General features: G+C 45.9%; 1 protein-coding gene across 1 annotated transcript; it reads right to left on the reverse strand.

Annotated features, from left to right (window-relative positions):
- Window positions 1-843: 843 nt before the first annotated feature.
- On the reverse strand, window positions 844-2,355 carry prr18 (proline rich 18). Its single transcript, XM_034184233.1, has one exon. It carries the CDS (start codon window positions 2,154-2,156, stop codon window positions 1,371-1,373), a length of 786 nt encoding a protein of 261 aa, XP_034040124.1. The 5' UTR covers window positions 2,157-2,355; the 3' UTR covers window positions 844-1,370.
- Between the last annotated feature and the right edge of the window lie 370 nt (window positions 2,356-2,725).

Genomic DNA, 2,725 nt, shown 5'->3' on the forward strand with positions numbered 1-2,725 from the left:
ATGCTCTCTTTTAAATGTGTTAGTCTCACTGACGTTCTTGTTTGCAACTTGAAACTAATCTTCTCGGCCTCAGAACAACTTTGGTTACCCGGCGACAGAGAACAATAGAGACCATTTAAACAGAAAAGTCCCTCACATTCACAAATAAAATGCTTCTGACCCTGTGACGTGTCAAACGCCAGCATGTGATTGGTTTCCTTCAAAACACAATATACTATATGTGCACAGCACTGAAGATGAGTACAATCAAATAACATGTCTTTATGAAAACTACTTTTTTCCCCTCTATAGAGCACCTTGTTAATTCCTGACCAACTCAGTTCCTGCAAGCAGTTCATTTCTTCTCAAGTGGACAAATATTTCACACTATGGTTGCTCTTTTTTTTTTTTTAATGGAAGGAGCTCTGCAGGACCTTTGCATATTTTAGCATCAGCCATAAACTGCATGCACCAGACCCCTCATATGTTCCAAAAGTAAAGGACAGCTTGCACCTGCACCTTACACTGCTCAGCTGTGCTAAAGAGGAAACCTAAGAGGCTTACAACACTAATGCTCAAATAGCCTCAGGTAGCCACAGTGGCAACAAAGACCTCTTATTATCTGGGAAATGACACCCCCCCAAACCCTTGGTTGTTAAAGCAGATTGTAACAAACTGTTAAAATGACATTGTTTCCCAACTTAAAGAACCTAGTTTTGTGGACCCTTTTGACACATCTAGACTAGGTGAAATTAACAGTTATTTTGAGTTTAACTAAGTAAATAAATACATTTGAAATCCTTCTATAGAACTGTTGAAAAGACATCGCACACAATTAACTGAAAAAGGCCCAGTGACACGTGCGTAATTCAAACCATTTTACTTCAAAAAATGCCATAAAATTCTGCTGAAAACGTTTAGAAATGTTTAGCAAATATTAAATACTGTACATCAGTGATAAATCCTGATAAAGAAACCCAACCCTCTTTAGAGAAATGGTCCAGATTGGTTGGGACCAGCAGGTGCCTGCTGAAGCCCTGACAGCTTATTGTTCTCCCACACAAAGGAACAGACTCCGTGCGTCCTTTTACGCAAATCCTCAGCCAGTCCTGCAAACGCACCGCTGAAAACAAAACCATGTGCAAAGGACAAAAATATTAAAGGTAGTGAATAGAACACACAATCGGCACAAAAAACATCTCTGCGAAATGAGAATTACTTCGATAGATTGTGTCATTTTTCCTTTAATCTGTTTAACAATGCATTTATTTGAAGAATATCTCCGAAAGTGAGACAGCGGGTGATCTTTGCCTCTTCACTGTCAATATGTTATTACTAATGCCAGTGCACGCTTTCACCAGTTCATCGTGGCTTCACATCGAGTTCAAACATCAGGCATCAGCAGCCTTTAAAGTGCGGGAGTGCAAAAAGTTGGAGGACTTTCCCAAAGCGGCGGCGCTTTCCACCCCTCTCAACCACTCTTTGCATTTCCTCACGACAGTCTCATCCACGTCCCCGTCCTCCTCTTCGTATTCCACGTCGTCGTACTTGTACTGATCGTTCAGCAAAGAGATCTTCACGATGGCGGTGATGTCCTGCTCCGCGCTCTCGGTTTTGGCAGCCGACGCGCAGTTCTTGGCGCCTCCGTGCGCCTTTTTGGACGGGAAGACGCGCCTGTGCCGAAACTCCGCCGATGCGCAGCACTTCTGTTGTTTCGCCATCATCTGCTTTTCTAGATTGCGTTTCTGGATGACGAGAATGGCTTCAGGGGTGAGGCTGAGGGTGAACTGAACCTCTTTCTCTTTCTTGGCGTCTTCTTTGCGCGCGGTCTGTCTGTTGGATTCCGCGGACTCGGAGCGTCTGACTCCGTCGGATGAGTCCTGAGGTTTTGGCACAGCCAGCCAAGAGGTGTTAGTCTGGTCCTGAGCAGCAGCAGCACACGGCTTCTGAGCGGAGCTTTTACTTCGCGCTTGAGGAGCTTTGCGCCCCAGATTTCTTAAATTCGCCGACGGCCAGGATGTGGACGGCTTCTCCTTGTCGGACTCCCCCTTTTCCGCCCCGGATCGCCCGGTGAGCTCAATCTGTGGAGGAGGCACTCCGGTGGCTTTCTTCTTCCCGAACAGTTCCCTGCCGGGAGACGAGATCCGCTGGTGGAGGCTGATCGGCGGAAAAGGCATTTCTTGTTTATTTTTGGGAGCGATCAGGACGCGAACACATGCGCGCGTACAAAGTGCAGACGAGGAAGCCCTGTGCAAAGCGGCGACGTGCGCTCTGCGTGCATAATCCAGCAGCAAGGTGGACGGATGACGTGCACCTGTTGGCCACGGCACAATTCAAGTAACTCGCACACACGCACGGTGTTTTAATACCGTGGTGGCAGGAAGGCGTGGTTACCACACAGACGCACGAGGGGGGCAAACGTGGTGACGTCATTCCATCGAACTTCCCACAGCCGCATGTACAACTCATCCCACTGATGCCTTCAAATTCACGCACCCACCCATGAATTAATAATGACGTCATTTCCAGTTCCAGCATCATCTGCCACACGATTGTTGCTGGCTGAAATTTTCTCTACATGCGTTTATTCATTCAGTTTTCAAATGGGCATTTTTGTAAAATTAACCCAGTGAACCTGGTACCATCTTGTTGTGAGGTTATATTTACACATTTAACAGTTTCTGTAGAATATTGACACATTCTACTACTTTCTGACATTTTTTAAATCATTAATTCATTTTCTGCC

This window comes from Thalassophryne amazonica, chromosome 13 (assembly GCF_902500255.1).
Source record: "Thalassophryne amazonica chromosome 13, fThaAma1.1, whole genome shotgun sequence".
NCBI classification, from domain to species: domain Eukaryota; kingdom Metazoa; phylum Chordata; class Actinopteri; order Batrachoidiformes; family Batrachoididae; genus Thalassophryne; species Thalassophryne amazonica.